At 48.8% G+C, this 20,246-nt stretch overlaps 1 protein-coding gene across 1 annotated transcript in view; it reads left to right on the forward strand.

Annotated features, from left to right (window-relative positions):
- mpp7a (MAGUK p55 scaffold protein 7a) overlaps nt 1-20,246 on the forward strand; it is a 112,585-nt gene that overhangs the window by 33,801 nt on the left and 58,538 nt on the right. Inside the window, 3 exon segments of the mRNA XM_060045769.1 lie at nt 6,403-6,521; nt 17,098-17,153; nt 17,155-17,173. Coding sequence (XP_059901752.1) covers nt 6,403-6,521; nt 17,098-17,153; nt 17,155-17,173 — 194 coding nt within the window.

Below are 20,246 nucleotides of genomic sequence, written 5' to 3' on the forward strand. Positions count from 1 at the left end.
CGCGCAAGAAATGCAGATAGTTTGGCCACCCTCCACGTCCACGGGCCTTGATTCCACCAGGGTAACGACTGAGTGAGTGAGTGAGTTAGTCTATTGGTAGATCAAGGCACGCCATGGGCGGGGGTGAGGGTCCTGGTGTCAGCACTCGCGCTGGGAGCCCCTGGGATCAGTCAGCCATGTTCCAGCCGTTCTGCCGTTGTCCCTGGCCGGAGCTCCGCCGCGGGGATACGATACCAAAACACAAGGGTTTGTTGCCTCTGGATGAGGGCCCTGTTTCCAGTTACATCAGGACCGAAGTTTCCACATTGCTCTGACAAAAATCAAGAGCAAAGACGACAACACAAAAATAACTGAAGGGAAGGCTAGAGACCAGGACAAGGACTTTTGTTTATGAGGAATTTAGAACTTTAGAACTGTTTAATATCCCTAATAAGTGGCTAAATCTAGGACTGGCCAGTACAGGGTATGCTCTTTTGCACTGGAAAGAGGTTTAAAACAGCCGCACAGACCTTGCCTACAGTTTGACCTTCACAGGCAGGGGTTGTTGAATCAAGCCACTTGCACTTCGGGTGCAAGAGAAGATGTATGAGATATATAATAATAATAATAATAATAATTATAATTTAAATTTATATAGCGCTTTTCTCGTACTCAAAGCGCTTTACATAGGAGCACAACAATAAACAAACAAAAGGAAATATAAAGTTGATGGGGCTTGGGTTGGTGGGTGATCTAGGGGTAGGCGGAGGAGAAGAGATGGGTCTTGAGGTGGGACTTGAAGATGGTGAGGGACTCGGAGTCACGGATATGTTGGGGGAGGGTGTTCCAGAGCCTGGGAGCTGCCCTGGAGAATGCTCTATCGCCAAGGCTGCGGCGTTTTGATGTGTGGGTGAAGAGGAGAACGGCTGAGGAGGATCTGAGGGCCCGGGTGGGTTGATAGAGGGAGAGTAGGTCAGAGAGATATGGGGGGGCCAAATGGTGCATGCAGATATATGGAGCAAACATGCATAGTGAATTGCTGTTATTAGTGTGCATCATCCAAATTAAACCCTTTCAGGTGGTTCAGATGAGGCTGTTCAATTAGCCGGTATAATCTGGACAGGACATGCTCAGCAGAGTTGTTGCGGCATGATCCGGAACTGCCACTGCTGGTCCATTGCCAAAGCAAGAGGAGGTGGCAAGTCGTTGAGATCTGGGAGTATTGCTAAGGCGTCTTTACTTCTCAGAAATGCCTCAAAGCATCCATACCCTAGCCATGCTGAGCAGGAGAAAAGGAGTAGATCTTTCATCTAGATCTTTCAATGGAAGGAAAGAACGTATGTAGCATCCAGGACGATCTCTAATGGCATAGAGAAGCCACTAGCGTTCACAAGTATAGACCTTGCTCACATTAAACGTTCTCCGTCTGCCAGAGCACGTGTATGTTTTTTCTCTCTCATTACCACTTTCATCAACACATGTTCGTAACGTCACCTTCCCTCAATTTGACCCGATGCCATTCTTCTTCTCCTCTATACCGCATAAAGGGAACACTTGACGTTAACAGTAAAACATTTTCCCTTGTCCTTTGTGCTGCCTTTATCTGTATCTGATGCTTTGGGTTCTACTGGTGCGGAACACATTTGTCTAAACGGTTCACAATGTGAAGTTGGACAGAACTGCAAAACAAAGCATCTCCTCAGGCGGCCAAAGGAGCCTCCGAAAATAAAACTTTAATGACGTTATTTCAACACGTGCATCGTTGCTTTGTTTTCCAAGGTGCTGACAGCCCTGTAAGAGGCTAAAGGTGTGTGAGGGAGCGTAGTGCATGGACAAGGGAGCTGCAAAGCAGTGTTCAATAAAACTGAAAGTACAAGCTTTTGTTTTTGTTCATGCAAAAGCATTCAATGGCTTTCAGGTTCTGCGTTTTAATCATCTGGATTTTGCTACACTCCCCATGTCAATCTTGACAATAACTTGAGGATCCTTTTCATAACCGCTCTCATTTTTGTCATTTGTCGTTTTTCCATGCTGAAAAGCCCTGCCTAACATCTTGCCAAGGGCAGGGATTCAGGAAGCAAGGCATTGAAATATCATTGAGGCTGATAATGAAGGGCTTTGTCCCCTGACCTCTCTTTTAATGTGCAGAAGTGGTTGGGTTTCTGCTGCTGGTAATGGGCGGCTTGGTGGTTTCAATGTAGCGCAGACCCCTGCTGTTAGACCCCTCTGCCAAGTCTTCTATATTACACTTTTCCCTGGTCTTACACAGTGCGCCGCCACTGCACATCCCTGTTGGACTCATTGTAAGTTATGCTAACGGATCACAGGGCTTTTCTCAACATGTAATTCTGATTAATTTTATGCCCGGTACAGTATGTCACAACAGTGGTGCTTAACTCGCAAAGAAACGTGACCCTCCTGTTATCCTTTTACCGCCGCGTGACCTTTATGCTTTTGTAGACACTGCATGAAATCAATGAAATCAATCATGAGCCTCCTCATGAGGAGGGATCCGTTCAGAGGTCTGAGACTGTGTAGCATGATAGTCACCAAGACGGTTCAATGTGAGACGGCAGTGCAGGTAGTAAGAACACCCGGGGAAGTGATACAGACGCCGCTGTGTAATGGGGTCGCTGAGGAACCCTAGCCTTCCCCCGACTGTCTGGTCCAGTCCAGATCCCCCTCCAGATCCGGTCTCCAACAGAACCGCCGCCCACCTCTTGTGTAGGTTGTCTCCCCATGCAACAACAATAAAAGTGTTGACATAAGTGTGGGAGTCATCAGTTCTCTAATAGTTTTTTCAGGCCGCCGTCGAGGATGACCATCAATCTCCATTATTTACAAAGGTGTCTCTCACTCCGTCTTTGACTTTTTCTTCCTAGACGTTTGTGACAATTGATTGATTGCCACACGTGTACATCCGAACCCTCGCAGCCGCTTCACATCTCGGTCCTGTTCTTTCCCTTGGTACTCTTCCTCACGCTGCGACAGGCCTCCTTTTCTCCTCTCCCCGTCCCTGAGGTTGGAGAATAAAGAGGTAAATCAGACCCTGAGTGGATTAGTGTACACAAACTGCAGCTGCTTCTGCCTGCTGCCTCGCCTCCGTAAGCCACCATTATTTCACCGCAGACGGCCACGAAACGTGTTCGCATAGCAGTGTTTGAATTACTGACCTGCTAGGAAGGGCTCCCGAATGTTGTCCTAATTCCCACCCCCTTGCCCCCCAAATCCTATGAGCCTCACATGTGTTTTGCGCTTAATAAATCGCTGATAGATATACAGGGGAGGGTTAATAACTCATTGGACACCTGGGAGGGGAAACAGGCACAGGGGAGTTTAGGGAGAGGAAACCAAACTAGGCCCCCGAGTTCATTTCCTCCATTGCTTTCAGAAGGACAAGTTCATTTTCACCAGACGTACGCTCTGTCTTTTCTGTGTGCGCTTGAAAAAACAAGCTCACCTTTTCCCCAAAATGATGGACTCTGCGATATATTTCTCTCCCAGCAGTCCCGGCTAGCAGTCTTCCAAGGCGCGGTGCACGAGTAAACAGTTCCAGGAAGTTCAACGTGTAATGGCTGTTGGGTCATATTTTACATCCCTGTGACCTCCATGCGTCTTCTAGATTAGCTCCTGTCCCCTCCTAATTTCTGCTCTGCTCCAGGAAACGAAGTCCTCCGCAGTTCACTGACCCCATGTCACTAGTGTGTATCATGTTTAATGCGACTAAATGACAGGAGACATTTTGGTCTCCGATGAAGGGGTCAAAAGCAAAATATCTTAACCACTGTGGAGGTGTGGGCGTGAGAGGGGAAGTGCTGTTTGGCAGTTGGTGTGGTCACTTTCCCCGTACGGGAAACCCTTGCGTGGCCTCACCGGACATCTTAGGGACATCTGAGGCCCGGCCTCCCTCTGGACTCGGGGCCGTTGGAGTCTGGTCTGGCCCTGATCGAGGGCCGTGGCCACAACAGAACTAGTGGTCTGTTTCATCGACGTTCCAGATCCTTGGTCGTACACGCCCCGCCTCACGAGAGCTAACAGAGCGGCCGAGCCAATACAAACCCAGGAGAGCCAGACCAGATCTGCAGTGACCAAGTGAAAGAGTCTGGAGTGGACTCGTGGGCTCACCCACCCTTCCGCCAAGTCTCTCTCTCTCTCTCTCTCTCTCTCTCTCTCTCTCTCTCTCTCTCTCTCTCTCTCTCTCTCTCTCTCTCTTCCCCCCCCCCCCCCCCCCCTCCCCTGGTTTGTTGTCTGCATCACAAGTTCCGACGTGGACACTACTGGAAGTACTCCTACATCGCAGCTTCCCAGCCATTATGGGTTCTGTGTTTTTGTTTTGCTCTCTTTGCTCTCTCACTCTCTCCCTCCTTATTCCCTGCCCCACCGCCTGTCCTGAGGTACAATCTTAGATTTAATTTCAGCTTAGAAAGAACCATGTTTAGTTCTTGGCTCCCGTCGCACTTCGTTTCGTTGTCTTGAGTTAGTTTTCCTGTGGGTCACTAGGTTCGCCCTGACACACTGACCTGCAAGCCCTGGAGCTGCGGAAGCTTGTTTTTCAATCTATCGCTGCCACAACTGATTTGTTTCCTATGCCGTTGGTCATTTGACAAGGTGATCACCTAGACATGAGGACGTATGGATGTATCAGACCTCAGTTAAAGCCAAGTCGTTTATTGAGTGGCTGATTATTCCGGCATATGTCATACATATATGTCATGCATATGTTCCTTCATCGCTGGATGTCGCTCACTTTCAATGGCCCACTTATGCATTCATACATCTGCCTTCTCTCATGCAAAACATTAGTTACCGTGAAACACAATACAATATTGTGCTTGAAGCACAATATTGAATTGTGCTTCAAGCACAATATTGTATTGTGTTTCACTGTGGAACGAAATCCCTATCACCAGTACCATCTCTAATTAGGAACCAGAGTTAGGAGGCACATAATAGTGTGTTATCAGTCATGTCCACAATGTCTCTCTAAATGTATAGAGAGACACTCTCAATGTATCTCTGAATCTCCAGCAGCAGGACGAGCTCCACAAAGTGCACCCTGGCTAGTCAGGCCATAATCGGGGCCTCCTATCCGGCCGCAAGCTGTTGCTGCCAGTGCACAGTGACTGCAACCCATCCAGAGAGCCGTTCAGTCACTCAATCAGCCAGCTGGCACACGTCAACCACAAGCTCAATCAATCATTTTCAGATGTGATCTTATTTCAGATCTTCTTTGTTTCGTACTACTGTGTTGTGTACACACTTGCAATCTGAGACTATTTATTTTTGCTGAAATACCTTATAAAAGAAGTATCCAAGTGGCTCAAGTTTGTTTTGACGTTTCGATGATTTGACTTGTTTTTGTCCATGCGATCAGGTTAACCTCAAAAGTCATTTTATCTTCTATCTGATTGGGTTTCATGGTTTAGCATCCGAGGAGGAGGAGAAAGGAGGGAGGCTGCTGTGCAGTGACATGAAGGGAGGAGGGCTTTTCCTAATGCATGAGACCTAGCTCAACTGCACCCTGTGGGTCTTTAATCTACCCTCACGCTTCAAAGGATCAGTGCCAGGCCAGAAGGCCAAGAAGCAAGGCAACAACTGGCTAGAGCCTGCTACTGCTCCCTGGGAATCTGTTGCACTTGGAGAGGAACCTTGGACCTTTCTTTTAGGGTTGAGGGTGTGGGGAGGAGGGGATGGAACAGTCATAGATACTTTCTGCAGGGTTTCCTGGATGCCACTTGGATGAGGGTTCTCTGTTGGTGTCTTCAAACCATGTTTGGACCTCCAATTTTTGTTTTAATTTTAGGCCTTATTAGCCTTATTTTACAATATGGTACGATATCTGGGACACATTGTCTTGGAAAAGAAGTATCTCAATATTGGTAATGTTAACCAGACCTGTGAACTCTAAATCTGAGGTTCAGCTCAGTATTGCATTCTTCTGGTCATTATCGAACAGTGAAGTTTCCTTCACATTTGGACCACTACAAATCCCCAACATCCAAAAAAACAATTGGAAACCTGAATTTCAACCCCACTTATTGATTCCATATAGAACTACTTATTGTGCCATAGGAGTTGTAAAGGAAATCAATAATAAATGTTGGGATCTGGCTTGAGGATGGATATCAAAGCTAACTTTGGCATAAGCTATGAAGATGCATGTCCAAATACGTGACAAAACCAGGAAGTAGAGGCTGTTAAGGGACGTGGCTTATTGCTCCCTTGGGTTGCATGTGTGTTCTCCATTTCATATGGTAACAGTTTGAGAGCGAGAGAGACATGCAAAATAATTCCAGAACAATGTTTAACATGCATCTCAGGGGTTTGTCTTCGAGTTTTGTCTGTATCTATGCGTGTTTTTATGTCCATGTCTATGCTTGTCTGTGTGTTAAATCCATGCATGTGTTCTCTCGTCCCCTCCAGGTCTGTATGAGCTGCTGGCAGCACTGCCCTCCCAGCTCAACCCCTATGTCAGCAGGCCGGAAGACAACACCTTTCTCCTGGAGATGTTTGGGGAGAAGAGTCTGCACTCTCTGGTCAAGGTAAACATCCTTGTAGTTAATGCATTTGGTGATTAGTTATACTATGTTGGATATTTTGGACCTTTTAATTTTTAATTTTCAATTTTCTGATAAATTGTGTATCATGAAGCCGACAAACACACACACACAAGTTTGTTTGTCATACAAACAAATAAAAAAAGTGTTGGCATTTTCTGTTGGCTCTTTACAAAGTTGATTGCCTGCTACTGCTGTGAAATATGCCACCTACTCAAAGTGTTTGGTTCCCTGCCTGTTAAAACGAGATAGCTACTATTAACGAGAGGACGTCCAATGACAATAGCGCAGTCAGGATGAGCTGTTGGCTCCGCAACAGTGGGCCGCAAGTGTGAGGCTTTATATTCTGTCCTTTGTCTGAACCATTCCTGAACAGAGAAGGTACTTTGAATGATTGCATTCTGCTCTGGCACACAATTTACACACATGATTACATTTACCTCCCAGTCACTAACCCCTTCGTTCCTATTGGCCCCATTATAGTACAGGAAATGGACATCCATTTTTTTGGAGGTTCCTTGTTTCCTCTGGTTTAAGATATGTTGGCTTATTTGTTGGTTCAGGACCCGGGGTCATGGAAGACACGAACAAGCATGTAAAATCATCTGAATCACAACATACCTCAGACGCAGAACTGAACCCCGGAGGTCGGGCCCCGAGGAAACCAGAAGGCTTTCATTGGCTGCCTGACTTGTTATGGATGGCCACAGAATAAGAGCTTTATGAGACCAGATAATGATGGGCAGGGCCGCTGCTGGTTCAGGCTCCTGTTCACGTCGGCCCCAAAGAAAACACGACCCGCATGTGGGGCCGATAGAATGTTGTTAATGAAGGTGGCGTTATGTTTCCACACATCTCGCAGGGCTGCATGAATGGGAGGGCCCCACACTTCACCTGGCCTTCAAACCAGCTGTGATTACAGCCCATCTGCAGAGCCCTTTACCAAACATGGGCTCTGCACTGTGTACACAATGTAATATTAGTATGTCGTATTAGTTATATTAGGGTGATATTTAACACGCTTGATATATAAGTAGAGGAGAGGTTGAGATCTCCCTACCGCTCGCATGTTATTTACCTGAGCTTGCAGCTCGTGGACGTGTGGAGCTCTGTCTGGGTAGCGGTTGACAGCGGCGTCTGAGAGAACGTTAAGGTTCGTCGGGCACTAGTTTAATGCCATGGTGTTTATGGATGGTGGAACTCGGAGCAGCGGTTAAGTTAATGTCCATATCCCGAGTGAGGGTAAGGCTTCCCTGACACATTTAGTACAACGCTACTACGTAGTGTGTGGATGGTAAATCTCAGTTTGAGAAGCGGTTTATTTAATGTCTGAAGGACGTTTGGCTTCCCGGACACGTGGGTCGGGACCATGAGGGAAAACAAGACCCCCCCGGTCCCCCGGCCCCCGTCCCCCCCCTCTTTTCTAAAAATTGAAGCTCAAAAAGCCTGTTTATTAAATCTCAGACTGTTGGAATTCCAGCTGAAAAAGTGGTTTTGCTCTTTAAGTTAATACAATGCATTCTGCAATGGGCTCCACTAATTCAGAATATTCGGTTTACTAGGATTGAACTGGCTGGAAACCAAGGTCGACAAAGTGGATAACAAGTGATTTCTGGGAAACGCACCGGGCCGTACAACAACTTCGATCAGGCAGAAAATGTGACAAGACGTGTGCTGCATTCCAATGCTATTTTGATAGCAGTCGTGCCGGTGGGGAACGGGGCTGGAGGTAATTTCTCTGTCTCTAGTCGGCCCTTGTCCTGCCAGCTTATTAAGGAGTTTCAGCCACTGTCGATGCCTGTCGTTCCCGATGTGTCCCGCGTGTCCGATGTGTGCCTGCGTTTGTTTCCGTGCAACGGTTAGTTCAACAGGGAAATCCGTGAACCAAATTCAAACGACATCTCTTGATATGTGTGTCAATGTGGATTCCAGTGTAATTATGGACCGGTGGGATTCAAAAAAGTAAGGCCTTCAAGTTGTGGTGAGCGCTGGTTACAATAGAATAAAAAAAGAGACACATTCGCCACGCTGAAGCAGCCCGATCCCTGCTACTGGAAGAGAACATAACTCCCCTCCCCTCCATTAAAGTAGAATTATGGGAAAGACAGGCCCTCAGAGCCATGAAACGAGAAGGCATCAGGGCAACATTAAAGAGCCACCACTTCATTCTTCGTACACATCAAGACATGCCTCTTTATTGGACCCATTTTCCCATTTCCATTCTTTTTTTCCCCCTCCGTTTTTGTCAAAGGGAAAACCGAGCTGCTTTTAGCGTCTCTTATCGTTAGTGCCTCGGTCTAAGTGGAGAAGGCCCGCCAGCCAACACCAGACAGGCAGAATTGTGTGCGTTTCCTCTCCTTTTTTTTTTTTTTTTTTTTTTTCTTCCTCCTCCTCGCTACCCAAGATGGGAGCCAGCCTGTCAAGTGGCCGGGCCAGGCAGGGCAGACACGGGGAGGCGAGGCGCGCACCAGAGTACAGAACAACCGTCTCGTCTTTCAGCCTGGGCCCGGCGGCGAGACACCCAGCGCCCAGGTGAACATGGCTAACGTCAGTGGCACACCATTAATAAAGCCTTAATCGTCCTCTTCCTCTCCGGCCCGCCGCACAGCTCCCACAGATTCCACTCTAGAATAGCGCAAGGCCAGCCAGACGGATACTTCAGTACGGGCTAAGCAGCCGGTTAATACACACACATACAGTACATACCACCACACACACACACACACACGCACGCGCACACGCAAGCGCACACACATACCAGCACACGCACACACACACATACCAACACACACACACATACCAACACAAAGACATAACAACACACACACACACACACACACACACACACACACACACACACATATACCAACACACACACACACCAACACACACACACACACCAACACACACATACCAACACACACACATTTCAACACACACACATATCAACACACACACATAACAACACAAACACACAAACACACACACACACACGCAAATCTGCCCGTATCACTCATATGGGAACGCTCAGGGCTCACCTGAATAATCACGGAGCATCGCTTGCTGCTGCGCGGGCCTATCTACAGGGGAAAAGACCATAGGACGAGGGGACAAGAGAGGAAAAATCTGGGGAGGAATCGGGAGTGGGGGTGAAGAGAAAAACATTCCCCTAAAGTCTCGAACCAAATACCACTTTTCGTCCTGTCTTTCTTTCGCTCACCTCAAAACTCGTCAGACAATCCAGACAATCTCACGTCCCCGCTAATCTGATTATGTAACACAGGTGAAGCAAATGTTTCATTGGTCTCTCGGCGTTGGCCCCGGGGGCCTCAGGAGCCGCCCTCGGCCCGGTAGACCTCTCATCGCCGCCCCGTGTCTGGCCCTAATGTGGAACGAAATGCAAATGCCTACGTGTGCAGCGCAGGCCAGCCTAAAACGACACAGACAGTTCCCCCTCCTCTCAATTAACGAGTCGCTCATGTGTGCTTTCTATTATTTCCCCGGCGCTCACTGTTCCGCTGCCAAGTGACCCGCTCGGTGGAAAGCCACAGGAAATATAATACAAAGTTGTATTTCCACCTGACACAGGTGGGGGACTCCTTGAGGACCAACTTTCTGTCAGCAGGCGTTCAGACGGGCCCCAGAGCTCGATCGCTTGTGGTCACCACGCTTTTCCCCTTCGTTTTTGTCCACTTAGAGGCTAATAGGTATGTAGCTAAGCTGCTTGTAACTTACGCTATCCCAGAGAGTCGCTTCATAACGGTGTCCGTCTTGAAAACTCCTTAGCAAGGCTATGAGGCTGCTTTGGGTTTTTGGAAAACAAGTTTACCTCACTGTGGCACACTAGAAAAATAATAAGAAAGACATTGTGTGTTGTAGTTTCATATGAGGTTGGCAATAAGGGTACATAGGATTACAACTGCCATCAATTAGGTGGGCTTAGAGATTTGTTGAAATGGATCTGCTGAATTCCAATCAGTAAAATTACATTGTTTTGATGACTTCAGCCTGCAATCAGGCTTTTTCTGCCAGAATTGTCAATATTTGGGAGTTTGAAGATAATTTTAAGTCTCCATCAGTTTTCAGAGTAACCAATGAAAATGTGTATTAGCATTTCATCACTTTTTAACCAGTTTAATTAAGTTGTATGCTATCGATGTAAATGCTGCGACCACAAGCCAAGCACCTCACCTTAAGTGTAGCTCTTATCTTCGTGTGGCCATGTCTGCACTGTGTAATATTCAAAAGTATGAGCGGTTAGATGTTGAAATGAAATGGTGTGAGACAGTTTTCATAGACCTCTGATTTCAGTGGTGGAAAACGTCCGCCTCAGACCAGCAAAGGTCGAACCAGAAGGAAAAGAAAGACGTGTTTACACGTTTAGTGTTGACACGGTCTCAAACCTCCTACACCCCCGCCCCCACACTAGTTCTCCTCCGACCTGATGCTCCGGCACCAAGGGAGACCTCATGAAAAGATTTTCTTAGAAACCTGCCTTCCTGCTTCAGTAACCTCCTGCGCTCTGCTGTGCACCCCATAGCCTGCGCACAGCCACGCAGCCCCGCTAATCGTCTCCGGTGCCGGCAAAGGCCTGTAAGCCTATACCACCTCAGAGATCTGCACACACTGTCTGTGGTTAGCACGTTCAGCACCTAGCTGCCTCTGAGCGCTCTGTTTATTATTCCAGGGGAACAAGAGCCCTTGTAGGGGAGGTGAGCAAACACCTGCGGCTTGCTTTGTTGAAGGGAACCTCAATCTTTGTGGAGCGTTGACCTCTGTATCCCTTCGCGTTTCTATACTAGTAAGTCTATTAAGCGTGGCGTTTTGTTTCACAGCATAGAAGCCTTTTTTTTACCCAGGAGGTCATTATGGATTGTGCAGTCGTTTGCTATATAATGTTTGAGCATGCCACTTACTCACTTTAGAAAAACTCATTTTTGACGTGAGCCCGCGGGTTATTTACGATTTGAAAGTCTCAGCTGCGTCGAGGATAAATCCTCCTCCTCGCAGCCTTATTCCCAAAGCTCGGGCTACCTCCCAAATATTTGTTTAAGTGTTTAATGGCCGAGCACAGCTTGAAGTCGAATGGCCTGCTCTGCATCCACAAACAAGTTGCTGTGAGTGGAGGTGGAGCAGCTACACAGCTGGATGATGGATGAAGTCTCGGGTAAGGGGTTTGATAAGTCAAGAAGGCATCGGAGGGGACACCGCAGCATGGCTGGCTAGCTGCTAAATGAACAATCGTGAAGCCTCAAGACCATGGAAGGGGTACCGAGTTTGGGGGGAGGGGCTTACGAGCAGACAAGACCCTAACGATTCACACGACCCAGATTCCATGAGATAGATGTCCGTATTGGTAATCAAGGAGCCTATCTGGTGTTCCAGATACGTCCAGTTCCACATCCGTTATCTGAGGGCTCTCCCACTGACCCCGATTTCCATTTTGGTATTTTTGGGAGGAAAAGAAAATGATGGATAACAAAGTGAAACCAGAAGGTCGACACAATATGAAGCCAATCTTAATAAGATATGGCACATAGGAGTGGAGCGGAAAATATGGAAAATCTTTTTTATCAAAATGCATTGCCGCACCATACACTGTATTTACAGCTCCCCGGCGTATCCATACATCGTATGGACTTGCCTGATGCTCACCTGCAGATTTGAAAGATTGTCCACCCGGTTTTCTGTGTCCAATTGTCTACAACTTGATGCTTGTCAAATCAGTCTTGACCAATAAGTCATGAGAAACGAGAAATGAGTCCTGGCTTTATGCCCTCCATTCAGTACTACACACACGCACGCACACACACACACACACACACACACACACACACACACTCCTCACCCATTCAGGAACCTCAACTGGAATCTATAAAAACATTATTCTCTTTAGTTAAGTGTTTAACTTCACTAGTTTAAATGTTTGACTTAACTTTGTCCGGAAAAACTGTGAAAGAGTAAAAATACACTGCAGACCAGTGTCTGGTCTTTCATGCAGGAACCTGGAAAAGTATTCCACGTCCTGAGAAATAATCACAAGATCCATTTAAAACACATTATCCCCTTGTGATGTCAATAGATGTAATGTCACCAACACCATTATGTCGGGTAATGTTCCCGTCTGTGTAACTCGACTCAGCCGAGCGTGTCAGTTGTTCCCTTGGCAGAGTGATGGAATATGGCACTGTCATCTCCCAGCCAGGACAGGAACCACCGCACACTGTCCAGGACCCCGGTGCCCCTTTGTGCCAGGTCCAAAGATGAGGTTCTATGGTGTAAGCGGACTGGCCTCGTGAAACGAGAGCCTGCCTCAATGTTTCTCCTTCTGCTCCCTGAATAAACACCCGGACTGACAGCTATTGCAGTCGCAACCCTGCAGGTCTGTCTGCAGTCGCCCTCCGATCCCTCCAACGCGGTCTGGTTCAGCGGGCCGCCGGGGCCCTCGACAAAGTGTTCCGGATCAGACAAAGCAATGGCACCCCGGGGGATTCACCAATGGCTTGTTGCAGGATGTGTAACCCTGGTGACTGGAGCTTGAAACGGGAGCAGGGGGGAAAGAAGGTCAGTGGCGACCCGTCTTGACATGAGGGGTTCCTGGGCGTTGGATGTTAACCAGAGGCCTTGAGCCACGTCGCGGGGCCTCAGACAGCGGAAACACTATCCAGCCCTGTGATGTCCAGACTTCAGCCTCCATCATCGCACCACTCCATCTTTCAGGCCTGCTTCTCTCCGCCGCACACGCCCCCTCTTGTTTTGTGCCAGGAGTCAGTCGCTGTGTAATATCTGGATTACAATTTATGAGACAGGCTACTCTTCTTGGGTTGTGTCTGTGGAGACAGGACTGGGACGGTCTGTTGACCACCTACGTGATGCGTTGGAGACGTTTCAGTCGTGTGATATATGACGTGGCGGAGTATAAACTGTAAAGAAATGACCAATAGGTGCGGGAAAATGTTGATTGGCAACTCTTTTGACCTTAATGCCATAACGAAAAAGGCTTCCAGAGGCGAGAGAGCTAGGGAATCGAAGATTATAAATATGGATAATTGCAAATCCAGGTTTCTTATTCCTGATTCCATCCTTTTTTGTCTTTATTTTGGGCCTTCAGGGTCTTTCTGGAACCAAACAAAAGTTAAAGAGTTAAAAGCTCTCCAGTGGAGCATGTCTCGAATGTTCCTTTTTAAAGTTCACATTCATTCATCTCTCTTTGAAGCCCAGGGTTCAGTGTGCCTCACTCACTGATATTAAAAAGGGCCTCGATTCCATGACCTGATTTTTACTTTAATTTAATTTAATGCGGTGCATGTGGAGTCCTGGAACCCCTGTCTTTAATTAGTGGCAGCGTCCCTGAGCAGCCTCCAGTGTACTCTGCTGCGCTCTAAGCCCCTCCAGACTGCGGCACGCTCACGTTTATTCCACTTTTTAATTGTGTTTCTAAGTACAAGTTCCGCTCCGCCGTTTAACACGGCAACCACCTCACAGGTCGGAAAGAAAGAGAATAGGCGATGTTTTTTCTTTTTTATGCCGTAATGACTTTTAAACGTGCCACCACGTCACAGACAGACACTTGGAAGGCATCCTGGGTTGTAAATAAAAGCATTTCAATCATGCAATTTGTTCACGGCATCCAGAAAACGAAGAATTCCACAGTCGCTCGGTAAGACGAGATGGTTAGGCAACTACCTAAGCAGATGTCACCGGCGCTGTGGTATGTTTGCAAGCTGCGGCCACTGGCAGCTCCTCTCTCTCTACACCGTTTCATCTGGCCAATAGAAGATGGGCTCAAGACGGATGGACTAACTTGAACCGGGCTCTCGGTCTGTTTTTATGTTTGGCTTTGTGCTGGAACCGGGGAGAGTATGTGAAAAGCTTTATTTAAGGCCCACGGCTCATGGAGTATTTCAGCTTTTTGACGTTAAATAGAGAATGTGTCCATCACACCCGTCCAGGGCAAGGTGTGAGCCTAGAGAGAAGGGGAATAGATCGGGGCAGCTTAACCCAACTCCGACTAGATGGACTCACGTCTGCATTGACCCACCTTATCCATTTCAGCGTGGCTCAAAAAAAGCCTAAACAAGCCTAACAGTTGTTGTTTTTTTTAAAGAGATCTCTAAAACAATGTTGTCTCGTTCTTCTTCCCCCAGACATAGTGCTCCAGCCAAATAGTCAGCTTTTATCTTCCTCGGGTTCTGGGTTCCCATGCCTCTCAAGTAGCACTCCCGGGCCTCTCGCGTTCTCAAAGGACTTTCTGTCACCATCTCAATAAAAAGCCTACATCTCAGCCCACAGGCCCCTAGCGCTCTCTCTCTCTCTGAGCGGAGCTTCTGCCTCCCTCCGCCCCTGCTTTTAAACGGCGCCCCCGGGGGACACACCTAATGCAGGGTGTTTTATGGCCGCGTAATGCCGGCTTTACACAGAGATTCAAACCACAGGGTGGACCCCCGTCACCTGGCCCACAATGAGCACTAACAGGGGGTTGATTTATGGACGGGAGTCCCACTCTGATGAATCAATCTGAAACGGTTGTAAGGGTTTAAAGAGCAGCAGTTCAACAAGAGAGAGGGAGAGAGAAAGAGGGGGAACGGTGTAAACAGATACATTTCAGTCACTGGTCCGATTTTTTATCCCCCGTCGGATACCCCCTGTAATCACACTGGTGGATGGTGAGTGGCGGTGCTTTTGGTTTGTGCTGTGAATTGCCTCATCCATTGCGTTGGAGTATCCATCCACTGTCATGAATATAAAGGACAGATGATAAAGAAAACCTGGTCTTTTTCATCAGGACACACCAGTGTTTCCACAGAGGGCCCCAAGTTTTCCTCAGAAAAGTAATTCATTAGTAGAGGGGCATATTCCCTCTTTGACATTTCAATGTGCGGAGGAGAGATCCCCCAGAGACGCTGCATCAATGTCAATTTGTTGGCAGATGTGTCTCGGCTGTGAACAAAAAATCACCCGAACACTGCTCACAAGAAGACGGCAAAACGGTTTAACGTGCCTCTTCTTGTCTTTTTGTTCTTTCTGGGCGAGTAACCATTGTTACTCAGAACATCTGTTATTTTTATTTCATTCTGTGTGTTGTGTGGTGGGGTGTGTGTGTGTGTGTGTGTGTGTGTGTGTGTGTGTGTGTGTGTGTGTGTGTGTGTGTGTGTGTGTGTGTGTGTGTGTGTGTGTGTGTGTGTGTGTGTGTGTGTGTGTGTGTGTGTGTCTCTCTCTGTCTGACTTGTGTGTCTCTGCATGCGTGTGTATACATTTGTGCTTGCGCTAAACCACATGTGCTAATTAGGCCCTTTAAATGGAGGACAGACTGCGGAGACTGCGAGGAGGCGGGTGTGTGTGTGGGGTGGGGGGGGGGGGGGGGGGGGGGTGCGTTCGTGTCCCACAGCAAGACAGGCCTACTGTCCAGCCCTGCGGTGGAGCTGCCTGTGGGCCATCCAGCTGTAGATCCAGGCCCCACCACTTGGCCCCTTCTCCTCCTCCCCCTCCATGACTGGGGGGAGTGGTAGACAGGCGAGACAGGGGTGAAGGGTGTAAGGGAAGATGGCCCACCACCACAGATGTCTTCCCCGCTGAGGGGCCCTGACGGCGGCCCAGGGAAGACCGGCAGCGCCACACAGCTGGAGGCTCGTCATCCACGGGACACATTATATATTATTTTGCGTGTGCGGTTGCGTGCGCGCTTTCATGTAAACGAATCCATCTCCCGTCGGTGACGGCTTAAGTGTTCTCGCGTGTGTGTGCGTGTTTGTGTGTGAGATGTGGGATTCAGGAATACCACTTTCCATGTCTTTTTCTATTTTTTTTCCCCCTCGCTCACTCCCCCAGGCGGTCTGTGTTCTAGGGTTGCAGTGTTGAGGCTGATAAGGTTGAGTACTGAGCCAGCGCCCTGAGTGGATTTGGACGCGTCACCTGGCCACCAGTACGCAGCGAGCGCATAGTGGAAATCTGGACAGTTTGTACAAGCAAGCGAATGGGAGCTTAAACGCTTAAAAGCACTTGGAGGCTGTGCTCAAGGGTCATACGAGACCCTCTGAATTAGCCATCAGTGTGTGTGATTGTCACTGAGTGTGTGTCTGTGTGAATGCGTGTCTGTGTTTTGTGTGTGTACAGTGTGTGTGTGTGTGTGTGTATAGAGTGCATTTAGCAGTGGTTTGAAGCAGATTGGAGCATGCAGGATAACTGGCCAACGGGGTGGTCCACAGTGTCTGCACTCATGTCTGAGTTCTGTAGTGAACACTGCTGTGTGAGTGTGTGTGTGTGTGTGTGTGCGTGTTTGCTTGCTCAGATCGACGTGAGGCCTCCTCTCTTGGCCTCGAGTTGAACTCTCTGTTTCTCTCTCTGTCTGCCTCTGTCTCTGTCGGCTTTCTCGCTCTTTGTCTCCGTCTCTCTCGATCTCTGGCTCTCATTCTCTCTCTCTCTCTCTCTCTCTCTCTCTCTCTCTCTCTCTCTCTCTCTCTCTCTCTCTCTCTCTCTCTCTCTCTCTCTCTCTCTCTCTCTCTCTCTCTCTCTCTCTCTCTCTCTCTCCCTCCTTAACACTCTTTTGACGTTGTGCTTCCAGATCCATGAGTGTCTCCAGCACTACCGGGAGCATAGGCCCACGCCCGCCCAAGACAGATGGAGCTATGGCCCGCGACGTAAGTCTCACACACGGACACAGAGACACACACGCACAGACACACACACACAGATATGAACACACTCTGACATTCACTATCTTACCTTAATCTGGCTCTTGGGGGTAGACATACAAAACCACCATTCACAAACACGCATACATAAACACACACACACACACAAACACAGCACCGGCTCCTCCTGACCTCTGACCTTTTCCTCTCCATCTTCACTGAATCCAGATTACCTGCTTCTTCCAAAAACACCTTCCCTTCTGAACACACACACACACACACACACACACACACACACACACACACACACACACACACACACACACACACACACACACACACACACACGTGAAGTCATGTCAATCACTCCTTGTCTGTGCTGATAGAACACCCCAGTCTCTCGTTACAGACGGGTTATCTTTCCAAGGTTCGAAAGACCTTTGGAGAGTTACAGAGAAAGTATGGCAAAGAGCGAGAGGAATGAGAGAGTAAAAGGGAGAGAGACGGATGGGGGGGTTGGGGGGGGGGGGGGGGGGGAGTGGATCTGGATGCCACTGTTGCCAAGAGGAAGACGGCAGCTGCTCAGGATTAGACAGAGGAAAAAATGTAGTGGCACACCGATGGCCAAGGAGTGGGAGAGGAGAGGAAAGAGAGTCCGGGGGTGGGGGGGTGGAACCGACTGGACGCCTGACAGGGGCTTGCGTGGCAGCCTCCTCTTTTCATTTGTTAACCTGCCCCAGTAATGCCATGTCTGCCACGCCACGCAGCAACCATGGCAACCGGCCACAGGTGGTTTCCTTTCCACTGGGCCCTGCTGTTCTCATCAGGCGTCGGAAAAACATGGAACACACACACACACACACACACACACACACACACACACACACACACACACACACACACACACACACACACACACACACACACACACACACACATTATAACGAAGAATCCAGCCGTCTTGGTCAGTGTCCCGACAGTATTTGTATCGGCTTTGTTCACTGTCCTGGCGTGTCAGTTTGAACCAGGGACGTTTGTCCTCCACGCCAGTGAAAGCAACACACACACACACACACACACACACACACACACACACACACACACACACACACACACACACACTTGCACACACACACTTGCACACCACTCGCGTTAAAGCTCACGTTCCTCCGTTGTGTTTGTTTGTTCATACACATAGGAACACACACGACTGTAAGCGGATGGGACTACTTGGCGTAGAGAGGGTGCTCTTGGTTGTAAAGCTGTGTGTGTGTGTGTGTGTGTGTGTGTTGGTGTGTGGGCCTGAACAAAGTCCTGGCTCTGTGTACTGTAATCAAAGTGCATCCAAATATCCCCGTGGCCTTTCCTCCTCCCCCCCCCTCACCCCCTCCCTCCCCTCACAAAGTCATGCATCATCCCATTAGCCCTGAGTCAAGGGAGCGACAACAGGCGTGGGGTTCAGGGTTTTGGGGCGGCTAGGTGGGGTGGGGGTACTTAGTTCAGGAAAACACAATTCATCAACCCTCCGCCCGGGCCCGGCCGTCACCTCTCCTCTCCATCTGAGTCGTTTCTCCCGCCTCCGTTCTGTTTCTGTCCAATTAGAGCCGTTTAACTTTACGCTAACCGCCGTGGGCAACGCCTCACCGGGATTATCGGGTATCAGGGGTAGAAAAATAGTCGATTAGTAGTAGAAAGAAGTGGATTGTTTCTTATTTTAGAGACGGATCGCTTTTCACCCTGCGTCGACGCACTGCAAATGGGAGCCATTGAAGTGGTGGCAGGGCAGTGCAGGGTGGTGGTGGTGGTGGTGGTGGTGGGGTGTGGTGGTGGGGACCAGGGGGGTGAGGGGTAGAGGTTTGCATTGAGACTTATAGTTTGGGGCAAAATCCATTTCAGGCTTGGGTTTCGAGTAATGGAGCTGTAATATTTATCGCCTTAGTTGAAATGACACATCGCCCTATGTCTACCCCCCCTACTTCTTCACCACACTTACACACACACACACACACTTGCACTTACACACATACACACTGTGTATCACACACTCTCACACACACACCACCTACAGCACTGTCCAAAACACACACATAGTAGCTAGAGCCTGACATTACCCATGCACCACCAGCAAGTCTCGCTACTTTGGTAACAGTGTTCTGTATTACGTACATTATATACTTGCAACGATATGCTTGTTGCTGTATGCACACACACACACACACAGACACCACACGTATATTTTTAGATTTAAAGCTGGATAATATTATATTCTTTAAATCTGTAAATCTATGAAACCAATACGTATTTGGTGACACACACACACACACACACACACACACACACACACACACACACACACACACACACACACACACACACACTCTAGCTCTCATTATGTCTCAAGCGAATGCAGATGCATGCACTTGTCCCCTTGAGCAGAATGTAATGTGCCACATTACATTAATCCAACGGGGGGGGAGGGGGGGGGGACAGCCGCCCGCAGACATGAGCTGTCTTGGCGTGCGTCGCCTTTTTATCAGTCCCGTCAAAGACTCCCAGAGAAGGAGCGCCGGTGCCAAACGACCCCGGGTCGGCACGCCAAACTCCGGCCACTCGTTCTGTGTCAGCCTCCATCTTGTAATCTGTGTCCATCTCCGTTCCCTCTCCCCGGGCCCCGGGGCCTGCTCTTTCACTCGTCTGAGCCGCTGAGCCCCCGCAACCCAAACCAAACCCACCCATTCCCCACTGCTCCCACATTCACACAAGTGTGATAAAGCGACTGCTGTTCCCCGGAATGACCAGCAGGGGGAAGCGGAGAGCGCACCAGCATCCCCCCCTGAGTCCGTCCTCCTGACACGGTCGCAGACACAGAGGTAGAGAGACACTGACGGATATCCTGCAGAAACGTCAGGTGGCTCTCGGCTCCCCTCCCTCTCCCTACAGGCCACTAAATAGCTGTCCCTCAAAATACATCTCCACAGATCCCCGTAAACATTATTTACGTTCCTCGTGGGGCTTTACTTTGACCAGGGACTGGCCGTAATGGCCGGGTTTCCCCCAGCATTAGCCGTAATGAGTAAGT

The sequence above is a fragment of the Gadus macrocephalus genome, chromosome 23, assembly GCF_031168955.1.
Source record: "Gadus macrocephalus chromosome 23, ASM3116895v1".
Taxonomy (NCBI): domain Eukaryota; kingdom Metazoa; phylum Chordata; class Actinopteri; order Gadiformes; family Gadidae; genus Gadus; species Gadus macrocephalus.